This window comes from Chiloscyllium plagiosum, chromosome 18, assembly GCF_004010195.1.
Source record: "Chiloscyllium plagiosum isolate BGI_BamShark_2017 chromosome 18, ASM401019v2, whole genome shotgun sequence".
NCBI classification, from domain to species: Eukaryota; Metazoa; Chordata; class Chondrichthyes; order Orectolobiformes; family Hemiscylliidae; genus Chiloscyllium; species Chiloscyllium plagiosum.
Window position 1 is genome coordinate 30,039,738 of NC_057727.1, and position 18,763 is coordinate 30,058,500.

Here is an 18,763-nt window from a genome sequence, read left to right on the forward strand (position 1 = left end):
AATATACTTTATAGGCTAATTGTATGTTCATTCCTGCCGCACTTAACATCAAACGTGTCTGACAAAGCCTTCTGACTTTCGGGGCCATTTCCTCCTTATCATAAAGTAACCATTTTCTTTTGGTACTTCTATCTTCACTAAACCTAATACAATTCTGTGAATTATCCATCTTTCCCTACTTGAGACATTTGGCACATTAGGCAATTCTCCTTGAACATCTAAAATTTTTTGTTGTTGATATTACATAATTTCTTTTCCGTGTTTGATTGCATGTACCACTATTTCACTTTGTGGTGCTCAGAATGGGTCACCAACTTGGAGCAGTGACAATTTAATGATAGTGAAATGCCTGTTATATTTTCCTATCACTCTGACATACTTTTAGTTTCCATCACTGTCAGGTTGAAGGATATGAGAAAAATCTCTTTTTTATCCCCCATGCAGTGGTTTTATTCATTTAATTTCTGCTGGATCTGCTAGGACTGACAGGGTACATAATCATTCCCAATAGATTTTCATGTTGACTATTTGCAGGCATGGAAAAGTGAAATTTTGCTGCAGGGGTTAAAGGAACGTTTGCTTCTACAATATTCGGTTTCACTTATGACTTAGTTCAGTGCCTCACCTGACACTTACTTGACTTTAAATTTTCTGTTTGATGCCTGGAAGCCCTTTGTTCTTTGGCCTGCTTAAGAAGAACACTTTGGTATGTTAGATTAACTATTCACTTTGGTTTTTTTGTACATTGCATCCAATTTTTATACAAATTTTTAGGTTTCTTTGATGCACATAGATGCCGATTGATTATCATGTCACATCAAAAAGTATCACATTTCTCTACATTGTAAAATAATCAGGCAAGAGATAGACAGATCTAATAGATAAAATATAATACAGACAGATGTATTGCAGTAACTGTAATGCAAATGGAGTTTGTGTATGACACTCTGCAAGATAAAAAATTGGTACTCAAGAACTTTTGCTTTCAATTAGATACTTGTATTTTCCCATTTTTAATTAAAGTGCTTTGTGTGAGATTGAGTTGCCTTGGTTCACAATTACTTTTCTCATGCAATCTTCAAAACAAGCACTTTCCACCTCAGCTATGAAAAGTGAGGATTCACTTAAAACTATTGGGAGAAAAGGAAGAAAAGTACTAACTGAAGGCACATAGATGACACAAGTGACATGTTATTGTGTAAACCTTTCACTCTTGTATATACATAGGTCTTCACTTGCACTCTTAAAAGTCTGTTCTAACATATTTTTCAATGTCAGACCTAGTTAAGTTGCACACCTTGTGAGAGATGAACAGTTTCTTCATCAACAGTAAAAAAAGTTGCAATTACAAACATCGCACATCTTTCCCGAGCATTTGGCCTCATGCGTCATAGATCCTTTAAGCATGATGTTTAGGACTGCAGTCAAGGTATTGTACTTTAATATGGATGACAGTGAAGGTAAACAAAATATGCAGCAATTATGCTAGACCTGGTCCTGCACATGTCATTTCACAGTTACAATCACCTTGTGAATGAGATTATTTAATCATTGATTATTCTACATACCTCAGAGAGAAAGGTTCATTTTATCTCTCAGCCTTTCAAGCGAGTGCACTGCTGTTCAAGGCTGGAAGGTGTATGATGGGCATCTTTAGAGCACAGTGGCAAGAACAGCTGGACAGAGTGTAGCATCTCACATGTACACTGTTGTCCTACTGATGTTCAAGTGTTTTAATGCAACTTCTCTATCTACCAGTGCTGGAAAAGTCAAAATGAAATTTCTCAATATTCCTCTCAATTGACTGGTTATCATGACAAACTACCCTGCATACTTCTCCCATATGATGTGCTGACTCAAGTCTTCAGAGTGACTTAACTATACCACTGTATTTGTTTACTGTCATATTAACTGCTGCTTTGTACCTAATGGTCAGTACAATGTATGATGTGGAGATACTTGATCATCTGAAGGTATCAAGCATATAATTAGATTGATATTGGGACATTTATTCAACAAAAAAGGTCAAATAATGCAACATTTTGTCAAGATCCACATGTCCTTTGCACTGATGAGGGGCTGCTTACTAGATTACCAACAGGATCTTAAACAATTAAACAAAATCCATTCATCCTGGAAGCGATTTTAAACTAGTTTCTCTTATTTCTCTTATGTTAAATAATGCATTGCTCTATCATGTTCTTTTGGATCACCCTCTGGTCAATGTACTGATCCCTATTCTTACTGACATCTTCAGAAGACTGCTGTCAATCCTCTGTTTCTTCCATATTTCCCACCTCCCCGACCCCACCACACTTTGTCAGATCCGGTTGTCAAGAGCACAACACATCACAATGATGCAGCACATTCAATCCTATTATACTAACAGTTCCTGTCAGAGTGATCCAACCATTGAAATTAATAGCCTGTTCCACTTCAGTCATGGTGGAAGCATAAGCAGTGCTGTAGCTTCATTCTCTGTCATTCTGAGAGTTTTGTAAAGATGTCATGAGCCTGTTTGGATGGATTAGCTGTGGTCTGCCAGCAGCCAGCCCTGTATGGCCAGAAGACCTTGGAAGGAGGCAGGAACCTGTGAGTTCTCCAGTATGTATATGTCATGGTGACTCCCAGTATATCTGAGGCAGACCTCCACAAACTGACATTAATGACCACGCACAATTTTGAGACTGGTGGGCACTTGATCTGTTGATGGGCTCTGCAATTTGGTCGTAGGACACTCCCGAAAGTAAAGTCGGTACATTTGATAACACTCTGCACCAGGGGAAAGCTAACAGGGGTAGAATCTCATTGCCTGGGCTGCTTAATTCTCTCTATTATGGAGGAAGGAAGTGAAAATGACATCAGTGACATTCTGGATGCATTTATGGAAGAGGTCACACATATCACCAATTGCCACTGACACAATTACCATGACCATTAGGATGGTGTTGTGGCCACCCAGTTTTTCCAAGCACAGATCCTGCCTGACTAGATGGTTTGATGATGATGGCTCAGAACGACTTCAAGCAGATCCCGGACTATCTTTCAGAGAGTTGAAGAAAATGACAGTGAGGTGTATAGATCCAGAGATTGAACATCCACCTCTGTGTCCTTCATAGAGCTTCATCTGCTGATCCTCTCTCTGGAGATTGCACAGCTACTGGCAGCTGCTGTTCTTGCTGGTGACATTGTAATTGCTCTCTCCTTCTATCTTGTATTCGCATTTGAAGCAAAACCACCAGGTATCCAGCCACGGCAAGGTCCATGTCCGATGCTGAACTGATAATCTGTGGGGAAGATAGCATGATTTTTTAAAAAGAAGTCCTGAGCCCTATACACTCATCACATTGAGGGCTTGTGTTATGCCTTCACACAGTGTGGTAAGGTGGCTTTCCAGCAAGGTCATTATCATTCCTCCAGAAAGAGCTCTCATATATGTTGCCTTCTCCAACTATAGATTACTTAACCAACGTTTTCACTCTAAAGTGTGGAGTAGAATTCTGCCAGTAAGCCAACAAGATAGCGCATCCCACCAAAGAAAAGGTACACATGCACTGCACAGACTATGCCCTGGTATGCCTTCAGTTAATCAGGCCGAATTGCATAGCAACAGAAATAGTTCATTTAGATGCTCCACCGGTCAATGAGCTCATAGTTGATCTGACAACCTTCAACTCCACTTACTTGCCTTATCCCCAATTCCCTCATTGATTAAAATCTGTCTACCTCAGTCTTGAATATGTTTAATGAGCCAGCCTCAACAGCCCTCTGTGGTAAATAATTCCACAGATTCACTACCCTCTGAGAGAAGAAATTCCTCCTTATCTCTGTCTAAAATGTGCAATCCCTTATTCTGAGATTATGTCCTCTGCTCTCCCACAAGGGGAAGCAACCTTTCCATGTTTACCCTGTCAAATTGGCTAAGAATCTTTTATGCTTCAATCAGGTTACTTCTTGTTCGTCTATATTCCAATAAGTACAGGCCCAGTCTACTCAACGTCTCCTCATAAGACAGTTCCTTCATATCCGATATCAGCCTAATGTACCTTCTCTAGACTGCTCCAATGCCAGTATATCTTTCCTTAGATAAATAGTCCAAAACTGTTCCAGTTTATGTTCTAGCTGAGGCCTGATTAAAGCTTTGTATAGTTTCAGTACAACTTTGCCAGCATTATATTCTATTCCCTTTAAAATAAAGGTCAATATTCTGCTTGCCTTCCCTATTATCCACTGAATTTGAATGCTAACTTTTTAAAATCCATATCCATAGACACACAAATCACTGTTCTGTGGCCTTCTGCAGTCTTTCTCCATTTAGGCTGTTCTGAAAGGTTAGATCGCACAGAATCCAGGGGGAACTGGCAAGTTGGATACATAATTAGCTTGATGGTAGGAAGCAAAGGGTAATAGTGGAAAGATGCTTATTGGACTGAAGGACTGTGACTAACGGAGTGCCTCAGTGGTTGGTGCTGGGCCCATTTGTATTTGTTATCTATATCAAACATTTGGATGAGAATGTAAAGGCATGATTAGTAAGTTAGCTGATGACACTATTATAGGTGATATAGTGGACAGTGAGGAAGGTTCTCAGAAATTGCAGTAGGACCTTGATCAGCTGGGCAAGTTGGCCGAGAAATGGCAAGTGGAGTTTAATATAGATTGGTGTGAGATCTTGCATTTCAGAAATTCAAATCAATGTAGGAGTTTCATGGTGAATGGTAGTGCCTTAAGGAGTGAACTGGAACAGAGGGACCTTGGAGTTCAGGTTCAAGTGGAGTCATAGGTAGGCAGGGCAGTGAAGAAGGCTTTTGGCACACTGGCTTTCATCAGTCAGAGCACTGAGTATAGAAGTCGGGAAGTTATGTTGCAGTTGTACACGATGTTGGTGAGGCCACACTTGGAGTATTATGTTCAGTTTTGGACACCTTGCTAGAAAGAGTGCAGAAGAAATTTATAAGGATGTTACTAGGACTCAAGGGTCTAAGTTATCAGGAGAGGTTGGACTTTTTTCTTTAGGAGACTGAGGGGAGATCTTACAGGAGTGTATAAGATCACGAGAGGCATGGAAAGGGTGAATACACTCAGTTTTTTTCCCAGAGCTGGGGAATTAAGGATTAGAGGGCATCAGTTTAAAGTTAGAAGGAAAGGAATAAAAGGAAACCTGAGGGGCAACTTTTCTACACAGGGTGGTACGTACGTGAAATGAGCTGCCAGCAGAAGTGGTTGAGGCAGATATATTAACAACATTTAAAAGCCATTTAGACAAATACATGGATAGAAAAGGTTTAGAAGGAAATGGGTCAGGTGCAGAGTTTTGACATGGGGTAAATTAAAAATTTACTCGGTGCAGTAATCTGTGAAAATTCGAGAGGCCAAGAACTATTTGAAGTACAAATTAACAACTTTACTTCTTAAAGTATAACAGAGAATAATTAACTAGCAGCTATTTACAACTCCTTCCTCTAACCTATCTTTTACTTTCCCTTCTATAACACTAGTCCAATAAAACCCCTGATTAAGATTTACTGAAAAAATTCAAATTTCAAAACCAGTTAGCTGTCGAATCTTCTCTTTGCAGATTTGCTCTCCAGATAGGTGTCGATGTTTTTCTCTGTGCAACTCCTTCTCCAGACAGGTACCTCTCGGACAGTTCTAACTAGCAGTCCACACCTGTTGGTCTTTGGGCAGTTATCTCCCAACTGTTCAATTTTCCCCGGTCTTATACCCCCAAAGCATTGGATTGTGTCATTGGTGTTTAATATTGTCCATATACTAATTTCAAATTTGATTGGAGTTTGGTATTTTTGGGGGTATAATTTAAACTAATCCAAATATGTTTTTGTCTCCAAGCAACCAGCCACACTAGCTGCTGGACCAAAAGGTTACATTATATCTTGTTTGGAACACTTGGTGCTGTCAGGTAGTTCTGCTAGCTTTTAACTTTCTTAAAGGTACAGTAAACCCACATCTTCATAACAACAGGGAAATGGGGAAATGGATGGACATTTTGGTCGGCATGGACCAGTTTAGGCAAAGAACCTGTCTCCGGACTGTAGTACTCTATGCCTCTCTGAGAGTCAGTGGATCATAACTCTGGACTACTTACAGATATATTGAACTTTTATTTACAATATATGTTTCTAAAAAGAGGACATACAATCAAAGGGTGACTATGGATGAAATTCAATGGCTGAGTAGAGATGAACCCTATAATGTCACACCCAAACATTAGATTAGATTAGATTAGATTAGATTACTTACAGTGTGGAAACAGGCTCTTCAGCCCAACAAGTCCACACCGCCCCGCCGAAGCGCAACCCACCCATACCCCTACATGTACCCCTTACCTAACACTACGGGCAATTTAGCATGGCCAATTCACCTGATCTGCACATCTTTGGACTGTGGGAGGAAACCGGAGCACCCGGAGGAAACCCACGCAGACACGGGGAGAACGTGCAAACTCCACACAGTCAGTCGCCTGAGGCAGGAATTGAACCCAGGTCTCTGGCGCTGTGAGGCAGCAGTGCTAACCACTGTGCCACGGTGCCGCCAAGAGAACTTCAAATAACAACCCTTTAAATTGAATGAGATAAGTAAAAACAAACTACACTGTGATCTCATGTGGCTACAGAGATACCAATGGGCTGGTTACCCCTCTCTCAACAGAAAACCATCTCCTGTGGATTTCATGGAACCCAGGGGCTGATTTGTATATCGCTTTAATTATTATCTTTTTACTCAATTTCTAATCTGTGTGTATATGTGTCTTTTTAAAAAATCTTTTCTCATGTTGAGTACCTAATAAACCCACACTTCCTTTAAGTCAAGAAAGTCTTTAATTTGGCGCCTTTTAGCACATAACTACATTTGGATTGAGAAAAGGTATCCACAGGAATAACGATCCTTCATAAAGTAACCTTAAATTAAAAAAGGGAACCATCACCCTGAAGCATAACCATTTAGAGCTGTCCCATCCAGAATTGGGGACGCATTCCCTGGTACTGGTTGTAACATTAGGTTTGTAAAATTGTACATTAGGTGCTCCAGTAGGGCCCATTCTTAATTTGCCATCCATGTAAGCAGGAAGATTCTTATATTTGGAAGTGCATGTGAACACCTTATGCAGGGAATAAGAGAGAAATTTCAACTGCTGTCTGTGATAAAATCCTGAATGGTCTTTGTGCACCAAATGCCAGCATGAATAAATTTTCACACAGGTTTTTAAGTGTAATGAACAAATTGGAGGGACATTGATATTATAAACTTCAAAACTTTTGTAACTGTCCGTGGATTGAATGAATCAACAAAAGATACAAGGAAGCTAGCAGTAATAACTCTTGTCTGGAATAACCTGTTAAGGAACAATGATAAGCTGGAGATTGAAAACAATTAGCCATTCCTTGGAAAGGAGGGGGTCAAGATTACATAGAGAAAACTGCTTGATAAACTGGATACCTTATTGCTGCAAAGGTAAACTGTTTGCCCTACAGAAGAATTGAAGGAGTTAACTACAGGAAGGCTGTGTCTTTAAGCAGACAGTTAAGACTAAATATAACAAGGAACAAATAAATTACTTATATTAAGAAGGCAAACTGCAGACCTGCAGTAATTTGGATGGAAGTAGTTAAAGAATCATCAATAATGAACTGAAGGACAAAAATCTGTATAAGAGTCAAACACAAAAACTCCCCCTTCAGCAGAACTTTGAGGAACAACACTGCATAAGGATTGAACCCTGGGCACATCCATATACAGATTCCATTGGTGAAATCTAGCCAAGTCCCACCATTAATTGGGTAATAGTCAAGTAGCATTGTGAGGCTTAACTTGAGGGGTCTTATTTTGATTGCTACATGCAATAAACTTTAAATCAATGTTTCAATATTTGATTGTCTGTCAGATTTTGTAATAAGTAGCTGAATTTAAGGTAACTTGTGATGAGTTTACCCACAACAAGCGGGAATGTGGCACTTGCGCACAAAACTACGAGGATTAAGCTGTTTAACCATGTGGCTAGACTTTCTTCACCTACTTTAACACCTTATTTACAACTTTTGCGGAGAAATGCACCTTTTGAGGACTTTGAAAGAGTGCTCCAAAAGGGAAGTTTTTTTTTAAAAAATATGTCTGTGGGGACAGACAGACAGTTATCCTGTCTTGGGCCTCACACAAATCATCCTGCACCTGTCCTGTAGGTTTTTGCTACACTTCAACGGATGTGACCAGTCCGCTGGTTTCAATAAACCAACAAGTACCCGTTTGACACCAGCAGCTCCAGTAGAAAAGAAATGTTAATGACACTGAACTGGAAACTGGTTTGTGCCTCTTGACTGCCACATTTGGATACCATACTCCTTGGATCCTAAGTAGAAAATCTTCTGCTAAGTGTCCTGAAGTTGGTTTTAAAAATATTCCATATTCTACAGATATATTGCAACTACTTCCATTATATAGAAGGAAATCAATGACTGTAAAGGTTACAGCTCATTGAATTTCTACTTGGCCAGTTCCTTTCAAACAACAACTGTCTTGTCTTCCCACCTTCAGTGTGCACTTACATCTTTCAGGTTAATGGTGCTTTGTTAGCCAAGCATAATGAACGCATTAGACCATTTTGGAAAGCAGTCAGCGTAAGAGTGCACTTTCTATTTTAGCAGTAGTATTATTATCTAATTCTGTTCATAGAAAATAACATTGTAACAATGAAAGAGACATTTTAAAATGTATTATTGCATGAGATATGGATCAAAAGATGTTGACTTTCGTATTTTTTTTGATTACATCATTTTCTAAACTACCTGATTCCTTGAAAATAGGTGTAAAATGGGAGCCAGATGAAAATGGAGTGATTGCATTTGACTGCAGAAATCGCAAATGGTAGGTGATAGTTTACAGCCATTGTTCATATTTTAAAATTTTCTTTGGAGATCATATGATACTGAATTCCCCTTTGTTTGGTGCAGGTACATTCAGGCAGCTACTTCACCCAAAGATGTTATCATTTTGGTCGATGTCAGTGGAAGTATGAAAGGACTTCGCATGACAATAGCCAAGCAAACAGTTTCTTCCATCCTGGACACACTTGGAGATGATGACTTTTTCAATATTATTGCAGTAAGAATATTTGCCTTATTCACAATATAAATTGGTTGCAAAAATGATAGTGGTCAGAAAGTTAGAGGTAGTGCCAATGGTAAATTCTAGTTTCAGTCATTACAGATTTACATGAAACCCATGAAAATGAGGTAAGCATTTTGTCTTACTGGAAATGAATACATTTACATATATTGGGATGTATGGTTAATGTATACAATAACAGAACAAAGCCCTCCAATGTCCCGGCTATATAAAGTGCTGTTGTACATCATTACAAAGGGTCATAAATGGTCATATACACCAAAACATGAATCTACTTTGCATTATGATTATAAAAGACTACTTGAATAAGCCTTGACTCAGGAGGGAAAATAATCCAGGGTTGTTGATCAATGTCCAATGACTTCTGTTTAAAAATATGTGGCTATTACATGAAAGCTAGTTTTAATTATAATTTGCCACATTTGAATAGCATGGACACACTGCACCCAAGTGAAATAACAGAGAGCAATAGGCTTTAGTCAAGCGCTGTGCCAGCAATACCGACTTGAGTTAGAATATCATAATGATGCTAGAAAATGAGGAAGCACTGAGATTAAAAAAAATGAATCTCTTGACCATAAGCACACGAAATGAATCAGGAATCCTTCTTCATAATTGAGAAAATATTCCACATAGACACAAAAAGGAATTTTTTCTCATATTTATTTATCAATTTATTTATTGATTGGCCAGAGAAATTTCTTCCCAAAAAGTGATTTGAACCATCAATTAGCTGCACCATAACTAGTTAAACGGACATTGGTTACACTTATTTGGCTTCACCTATTAGCAGAAAATGAACAACAGCTGAAGTACTAAAAGCTTAAACCATATAAGAGTATGACAGCATCTGAATGTGGACGATTCTGGAGAGAGAGATAAATTTACTCAATTTCTTGTATTGCTGTTTTACAGAAAAATGACAAAAGTACAATTGGGAAAAATAAAATTGCTTCCACATAAGAGAATAAAAATTAGAAATAGTCACAATCGGTGTATAAGTTAGTGTAAAGACATACAAATGTAGTGCAAAGCATCAATCATTTTTAGGCCAATTTATTTTAAATTAAACATTGATAATTAATTCCAAGCTTTTCATATACAATAGATATAATTACACTGTCAAGTGATGTCATCTATACACTTATAGAAAAGTTTAAGAAGTATTATCTTCTCTTCCTCAGTATAATGAAGAACTTCACTATGTGGAACCATGCATAAATGACACTTTAGTACAAGCAGACAGGAACAACAAAGAGGTAAGTTAGTCAACCTACATCATTTAGTCTTAATAAATATGGTATCAAATCAAAATGTAGGTTATGGCCAGGGTGCATGTTTATTATTTGTGTGCTGAAAGTATACATTTGTTTGGAAAATAAAGCAGTTGGATTGTTCAAAAGTTTTAGATATCATAGCAGCTATACAGTAACAAACAGTCATTTGGTGATGCAGAATTTGAACATTGCTTAAAAATACAGACATGCTACTGATCACTTTTCGGCTTCCACTCACCAGGTCATCAAGAATGCCAAATTTCAAACAATCACACCAATTTGTGCTTAATTTAAAAAGGGTTCTAACTAGTTGGCAAGTTGACTCTGGCTGGCGGAGAATTGCAAAGGAGAAAGTAACTGGAATTATATACTCCACAAACTCCTGGATAGTTTATAAAATAGTGCAAAGCGTAAACATGTATGCTTCTTAAACAACCAAATGAACATTCTGTTTGATTAATCTGCCTATCTATGGGATGTACTGCCTGTATTTCTGGCATCACTAGATAAGTCTGGTGCTGCTTCATGGCTAACCATCTTACCAATAATTAAGTTAGCGATAAAATGAGAGAAGTAACAGCTTGAGAAATGATCGATATGCACTTCTTAAGCAAATTGACTGTAAAGTGACAGAATCCTGTGGAAATAGAAACTGATTTGCAGAGATTGGAATCTTCAAATTACATTTGCCCATTCTTCTTCCTATTTAAATCCTACATACAGAAAATAATGATTTCTTCTCCCATCAACAGTGACAACAAATATCTCATCAAAATTGTCAAGTGAACAAATGATTAATACAAAGCATCTATTTGCACCTTCAATGTCTCCACATGCTTTGATTTCTTATATTTTTCTACTTAGTCATTTTTATCTAATGCCGCCACATTTAATACTGAATAGGTTTTAAAAATATCAATAAAGCATTGCCACTAGGATGTACAGAAACAAATTGCTTGTCGGAGATTGGTAATGTAGTAGTAATAGTCCTGCAACAGTAATCCAGAAATCTGAACTAATAATCCAGAAGGTTTGAGTTTCAGCTGGAGCTTCAGAATTTATATTCAGATAAAAAGAACAGAAATTTAGTACAGTTAAAAGAGAAGTTACCATGAAATTGATTGATTTTTGAAAAAATCAAGAATGCTTCCAGGGATGAGGGATTAGGTAGACTACAGAAGACGGGGTTGTTCTCCTTAGAGAAGAGAAAGCTAAGAGAAGATTTGTGGTGTTCAACATCATGATCATCTTCAAACAGACAGAGAGAGACTTCCCATTTGTGTTTGGCAATCAAATTAGAGGTGTAGTAAGGGGAAATATGGTAACATAGGAGCAGGCCATTTGGCCTTTTGAGCCTGCTCCATCATTCAATATAGTCATGGCTGACCATCCAACTCACTACCTAGTTCCTGCTTTCTCTTTATACCCTTTGTTACTTTTGCCCTAAGATCTATGTCTAACTCCTTATTGAAAACGTTCAATATTTTGGCCTCAATCAGCTTGTGTGACACAGAATCCCAGGGGTTCATCGCTCTCCGGGTGATTTTTGCACTTCCCCTTCCCAATCTATCATCTTTCAGTTGGTAATCTACTTCCTGTGTATAACCTCACATTTATCCATATTAGACTTCATCTTCTAAGAATTTGCCCATTCACTCAACTTGTCCAAATTACTCTGAAGCATTTCCTCAGAGCTTACCCTATCATCCAGCTTTGAGTCATTTGCAGACTTGGAGATATTACAGTTAGTTTCTTTATCTGAGTCAGTGAAATATATTGTGAATAGCTGGAGTCCAAGCACTATCCCTTCAGCACCCTACTGGCTGCCACTTGTAGAAAAGACCTGTTTCTTTCTGATCTTTGTTTCCTGTCTGCAAATTAGTTCTCTATCTGTGTCAGTACTTTACTCCAATACCTTGTGCTTTAATTCTACATGCTAATCCCTTATTTTGTACCTTATTAAAAGACTTCTGAAAGTCCAAGTAAGTCAGATTCACAGGCTCCCCCCAATTAACTTTACGAGTTAAATACAAAAAAATCCAAGTAGATTTGTCAATCCATGCTGACTCTATCTGGTCCTATAACTGATTTCCAGTTTTACACAATGAGTGGTTAGCAACTGGAATTCACTGCCTGAGATTGTGCTGAAGGTGGATTTAATGCTTTCGAAAGGGCATTGTATGAGTACCTAAAGAGAAAAAAAGAATCAAGAAACAGGAAAGGAATTGATTTTGGAGGAGCCGGTGTTGGACTGGGGTATACAAATCACACAAACACCAGGTGAAAGTCCAACAGGTTTATTTGGAAGCACTAGTTTTCAGGGTGCTGCTCCTTCATCAGGTGGTTGTTACTGTTGCAGACAGCTAGTTCATGCTCAGTGGGCCAGATAGTTTCCTTCAGTGCAATAACCATTCTCTGATTCTATAATTGTATGACTCTTTGATGTTCTTAGTTTCCTTAGTTTGGCCTGTATATAACTCCAGTCCAACATAATGTGGCTGAATCATGACAGCTGTATGATATGCCTGTGCAAGACACTAAATCATAGCACCTAGGGTAGTGAATGCTGGGCTGGTCAGCAAAGCACATAACCTGAAGTGAAAAATAAATTTTAAAAGACACAACATACAAATACCTGTTAAATTGAATACTGGCTAAAACAACTGACAATTTTCTCTCAATGTTTGTTTCCCAAAATTTAGTTGATTAGTTGGATAGAAAATGTTGAAAAATATGATGATTGCAAGATCACAATTAGGATTCAAATGATATCATAAATAATGGAACTCACGCTTGAACAAATCTTATGGTTAGATTGCAGCCTTTAAATAATTTCTTCTACCTTAATTTCAGTATAGGAATAGGAGCTTTAATTTATTTAGTGTCTAATTATATTCTCAGGATGTCCTAAAGTGTTACACTTGCTTTAATTACAATCAATAGATTTTTGAAGTACAGTCAAGGTCCTCATGTAGGCAAATTCACGAACCAATCTGAACAGTGACCTCCTCCGCAAACTATAAATAGGATAACTGATAATTTCCTTTCTTGATAGCATTTTTTGAAGGAGAAATTTTGGAAGAAGAATTACCTTCACACTATTATTCAGCACCACAGAATATTTTATACATCGTATAAACAGGCTAATACGACCTAAATTTAAGGTCTCGTCTGAAAGAGTGCAAACATAACTTCAATGAGATACATGGATTCTGTTGACATGAAGATCTCCAAAGGGTTTGTTTACAGCTAAACTGACATATACAGTGCAGAATAATTGAGAGAGACAGCCTATGACTCGAGTGCTATCATGCAGAGAGCCTGTGGTCATGTGATAACACCTGCATACTTGGCTTATTTGCATGTTGAATTTTCAAAGCAATATCACAACAAAGGTGACAACACACCAAACAGGATCCACGCATCGTGCCCCCGCCCACCTCCAACTGCAGTCCTGTCTTAAAATTTTAACTAGGACTGTTCAATCAGGTTCTGCAGTGAGGAGTCAATCACAGCTGCATGACTCATAGAGACATAGAGATGTACAGCATGTAAACAGATTCTTTGGTCCAACGTGTCCATGCCTACCAGATATCCCAATCCAATCTAGTCCCACCTGCCAGCACCCGGCCCTTATCCCTCCAAACCCTTCCTAATTAATATACCCATTCAAATGCCTTTTAAATGTTGCAATTGTACCAGCCTCAACTACGTCCTCTGGCAGCTCATTCCTTACACATACCACCCTCTGTGTTAAAAAGTTGCTCCGTAGGTCTCTTTTATATTTTTCCCCTCTCACTCTAAATCTATGCCCTCTAGCTCTGGACTCCACGACCCTAGGGAAAAGACTTTGCCTATTTACCCTATTCATGCCCCTCATAATTTTGTAAACCTCTATAAGGTCACCCCTCAGCCTCTGATGCTCCAGGGAAAACAGCCCCAGCCTGTTCAGCCTCTGCCCATAGCTCAAATCCTCCAACCCTGGCAACATCCTTGTAAATCTTTTCTGAACCCTTTCAAGTTTCACAACATCTTTCTGATAGGAAGGAGACCAAAATTGCACGCAATATTCCAACAGTGGCCTAACCAGTGTCCTGTACAGCCGCAACATGACCTCCCAACTCCTGTACTCAATACTCTGACCAATAAAGGAAAGCATACCAAATGCCTTCTTCATTATCCTATCTACCTGTGACTCCACTTTCAAGGAGCTATGAACCTGCACTCCAAAGTCTCTTTATTCAGCAACACTCCCTAGGACCATTAAGTGTATAAGTCCTGCTAAGATTTGCTTTCCCAAAATGCAGCACCTCGCATTTATCTGAATTAAACTCCATCTGCCACTTCTCAGTCCATTGGCCCATCTGGTCAAGATCCTGTTGTAATCTGAGGTAACCCTCTTCACTGTCCACTACACCTCCAATTTTGGTGTGATCTGCAAACTTACTAACTGTATCTCTTATGCTCACATCCAAATCATTTATGTAAATGACAAAAAGTAGAGGACCCAGCACCGATCCTTGTGGCACTCCACTGATCATAGGCCTCCAGTCTGAAAAACAACCCTCCACCACCACCTTTGTCTTCTACCTTTGAGTCAGTTCTGTATCCAAATGGCTAGTTCTCCCTGTATTCCGTGAGATAACCTTGCTAATCAGTCTCCCATGGGGAACCTTGTTGAACGCCTTACTGACGTCCATATAGGTCACATCTACTGCTCTGCCTTCATCAATCCTCTTTGTTACTTCCTCAAAAAACTCAATTAAGTTTGTGAGACATAATTTCCCATGCACAAAACCATGTTGACTATCCCTAATCAGTTCTTGCCTTTCCAAATACATGTATATCTTGTCCCTCAGGATTCCCTCCAACAACTTGCCCACCACCGACATCAGGCTCATTGGTCTATAGTTCCCTGGCTTGTCCTTTCCACCCTTCTTAAACAGTGGCACCACATTAGCCAACGTCCAATCTTCTGGTACCTTACCTGTGACTATCGATGATACAAATATCTCAGCAAGAGGCCCAGCAATCACTTCTCTAGCTTCCCACAGAGTTCTTGGGTACACCTGATCAGGTCCTGGGGATTTATCCACTCTTATGCATTTCAAGACATCCAGCACTTCCTCCTCTGTATTATGGACATTTTGCAAAAAGTCACCATCTATTTCCCTACATCTTAAATATCCTTTTCCACAGTAAATACTGATGCAAAATACTCATTAGTATCTCCCCCATTTTCTGAGGCTCCACACAAAGGCCGCCTTGCTGATCTTTGAGAGGCCCTATTTTCTCCCTAGTTACCCTTTTGTCCTTAATGTATTTGTAAAAACTCTTTGGATTCTCCTTAATTCTATTTGCCAAAGCTATCTCAGAATCAGATTCATGACATATTGGTGTTTGTTGGTTGATGTAGACATGGTGGGCTGAAGGACCTATTTCTATGCTATATAATTATATGACTCTATAATTGCCCTCTTCAACCACCTCCACAATTTTCTCTTATTTTCTTTCCTTTAGTTTGTGATTTATGCAAATCTACAGATCAAAAGTACTTTATTAAAAGAACTTTTTAAATGTATGACCTTACCAGATTTTGATGTTATTCAGTTGTACCTGGGCCTTATCTTGCTTCAGAAAATCTATATATGCACACTTTTGAAGATGGGCCACTAGATGAGAATAAAGATGACAACATTGTCTGGTTTCTTCTCTGTCAAGCCTGAATCTTGAGACACATTATAATGCTACAATTTATACCTAAACTGAGATTAATTAATTCAGCATTGTTCAAGGAGTCAATCTGGTGGTTCCTGATCATTCTGGCTCAGTAATATGTTACATCTCATTGTTCTTTTATGCACTGAACTATATTTGAATTTTAGTTTTTTTTTTAAGATTGATACTGTCATTGATTCACCTATTATTTTTGTCTGGAGATTCTCCAAGGACAGGAAGCCATGCACATATAGAGCACATCTTTTATCTAACAAATGCAACTAAAATTATGGCATAATTTTCAAAATCTTTTTAATCCTTCATGGATTTTTGTGACAGGTAAATTGGCAAAGAGGAGCACTGCATCATGACATTCAGAGTTGAGTATTAAAAGGGCTTTGTGACATAATGCATGTGTTCAGAGATAATGTGCCACTAAATACAGAAGAATTGCAAAATACTGCATGTAGTATATTGGAGAAAATACTTAGACTATCAAATGGTAGTCATGCCACACATTTCAGCAGGTATTCAGTGTTTTTCTTAATGGACAACGGGTGTAATATTCTGTTCATTGCAAGGCATGTTCAATTCAGATTTATGGAAAATATAAGTGATTATTCATATTTTAATATTATGATTATTTCCAGCCAAACTTTGCAGCATTTAAATTATATGCCTAAACTCAAAATGTTTGAATCCAAAGTTGATTTCATTTTTAAATCAACTTGCAAAGAGCACTATGTCAGTGTAGTCTTAATCTTATTTTATTCAATCTGCTTTGATGAAGTCGAAAACAGAAACTTTAGTACAGAAGTGGCAGATGATTCAGATTTCTTTAAATGTATTTTATAAGCCTCTAAGATTAATGCTTTAAAGTTCAGTTAATACAAAAAAATGAATTTGTACCTATATTTTGACAATGCTATCTTTTCAGCTGGGGTATTGAAATGATAAAATAGGAAATAAAACCATTGGATTAAAATGCCCTTGTTATATAGTACCATCACACATTCATGCCTTTTCTGGTGTATAACGTCGAAAGACATATAATAGATTGTCTATTACTCAGCATTTAAAGTGTGGTTGGAGCCAATGGAATGTTTTCAGATCAGTAATTTCAAAAGCTGATAAGTTGTTCAATAAAGGAGTTCACCTATTGCTTCCAAAATGAAGTCTGCTGCTTCGCCATCTGTTATTTTCTAATCTAACACCACTACTTACTGACATCTTAGAATGCTTATACCCTAATATTCAAAAATAACTTAAATAGGATTATTGGAGTATTACTAATAACACCATTTTCAATGTTAACAAGTAGACAAAAGTTCATTTGTTATGCTGCACTACAGTGCCATATTACTCGGAGGTAGAAGAGTATCAAATCCATTGGTGACTAACCATCCTAATATTTACACATGTTGATTTTTCTTTCATCTCGAGTCAGTAGGAAATGGCGGAAAAAATTTGTCATGTACCTTTATGTCAGTCACATTTGAGATTCTGGTCCAAAGCTGTGAGAATATTCACTGCTATATTTCAATCAAAGGGTTGAACATGTCGATGCATGAAGGCATCATCAAAGGGGAAGGCATAGATCACAGTGTTGCAATGTGATAATCAGTAAGTTGATCATTTGATGATTAAAAAAACAGCTGAAAAAAGACAATTAGCTGTAATTTGTTGCTGCATCTTTGTATGTCAAGAGAGGTGATGTCAAATAAATTACCTTGGGCATGCAATAATGCATCCAGCCTTTGGTATAAAGCAGTAAATTCCCACAATCTCATTCTATTCCTTAGTCCTCAGAGAAATATTTTACAAAGCAAATGAATTAAATTTGTGGAAATATCTGCTGGAAAACGTAGCAGTGCAGATTGACCAAGGCTCAAACGCAACAAGTAAAGTGATTTTACAATAGACAATAGACAATAGGTGCAGGTGTAGACCATTCTGCCCTTCAAGCCTGCATCACCATTCAATATGATCATGGCTGATCATCCTTAATCAGTATCCTGTTCCTGCCTTATCTCCATAACCCTTGATTCCACAATCCTTGAGAGCTCTATCCAACTCTTTCTTAAATGAATCCAGAGACTGGGCTTCCACTGCCCTCTGGGGCAGAGCATTCCACACAGCCACCACTCTCTGGGTGGAGAAGCTTCTCCTCATCTCTGTCCTAAATGGTCTACCCCGTATTTTTAAGCTGTGTCCTCTGGTTCGGCACTCACCCATCAGCGGAAACATGTTTCCTGCCTCCAGACTGTCCAATCCTTTAATAATCTTATATGTCTCAATCAGATCCCCTCTCAGTCTTCTAAATGCAAGGGTATATAAGCCCAGTCGCTCCAGTCTTTCAGCGTAAGGTAGTCCTGCCATTCCAGGAATTGACCTCGTGAACCTACGCTGCACTCCCTCAATAGCCAGGATGTCTTTCCTCAAATTTGGAGATCAGAACTGCACACAATACTCCAGGTGTGGTCTCACCAGGGCCCTGGGTACAGCTGCAGAAGAACCTCTTTTTCTATACTCAATCCCTCTTGTTATGAAGGCCAGCATGCTATTAGCCTTCTGCACTATCTGCAGTACCTGCATGCTTACCTTCATTGACTAGTGTACAAGAACAC

At 38.4% G+C, this 18,763-nt stretch overlaps 1 protein-coding gene across 1 annotated transcript in view; it reads left to right on the top strand.

Moving 5' to 3' along the window:
- cacna2d3a (calcium channel, voltage-dependent, alpha 2/delta subunit 3a) overlaps nt 1-18,763 on the top strand; it is a 645,952-nt gene that overhangs the window by 146,646 nt on the left and 480,543 nt on the right. The window contains exons 6-8 of the mRNA XM_043708636.1: nt 8,820-8,880; nt 8,967-9,117; nt 10,326-10,400. Coding sequence (XP_043564571.1) covers nt 8,820-8,880; nt 8,967-9,117; nt 10,326-10,400 — 287 coding nt within the window. The remainder of the gene's footprint in view (nt 1-8,819; nt 8,881-8,966; nt 9,118-10,325; nt 10,401-18,763) is intronic.